General features: G+C 54.2%; 1 protein-coding gene across 1 annotated transcript in view; it reads left to right on the forward strand.

Moving 5' to 3' along the window:
* LOC104490771 (junctophilin-3-like) overlaps nucleotides 1-229 on the forward strand; it is a gene marked incomplete at both ends in the record, with an annotated part of 5,700 nt that extends 5,471 nt beyond the window's left edge. The window contains one exon of the mRNA XM_010133106.1: nucleotides 1-229. This exon is cut by the window's left edge and continues 9 nt beyond it. Within this exon, the coding sequence (XP_010131408.1) occupies nucleotides 1-229 (229 nt within the window).
* Between the last annotated feature and the right edge of the window lie 214 nt (nucleotides 230-443).

Here is a 443-nt window from a genome sequence, read left to right on the forward strand (position 1 = left end):
GCGGGTCTTCGGGGTTCAGAGACTGAGGTCTAAGTCCCAAAACAAAGAGAATTTCAGGCCAGCTTCCTCTGCCGAGCCCACGGTGCAGAAACTGGAAAACCTGAGATTCGGGGACAAAGCTGAACCTCGGCTACTAAGGTGGGACTTAACCTTCTCCCCGCCTCAGAAATCCTTACCTGTTGCACTAGAATCTGAAGAGGACAATGGGGATGCGCTCAAATCTAGTACGGTAAGTAGGCGAAACTGCGTGTTGAAATCTGACCGAGAAACCCATTGCAGAGCTGTTGGGGTGCTGCAGCGGAGCGGACGGGGAGGTGGATCCCCCCGCTCCCTTCTCCCATCCCATGTAATAGCGTGTGCTGGACGGTGGTGCGGGGGTTTCTCCACAGACTGTCTCGGTTTTCCACTGGAGGGTGTGAGCTGCAAGTTTGAGTTTGTTTTAC

This window comes from Buceros rhinoceros, unplaced genomic scaffold, assembly GCF_000710305.1.
Source record: "Buceros rhinoceros silvestris isolate BGI_N320 unplaced genomic scaffold, ASM71030v1 scaffold37473, whole genome shotgun sequence".
NCBI lineage: Eukaryota > Metazoa > Chordata > Aves > Bucerotiformes > Bucerotidae > Buceros > Buceros rhinoceros.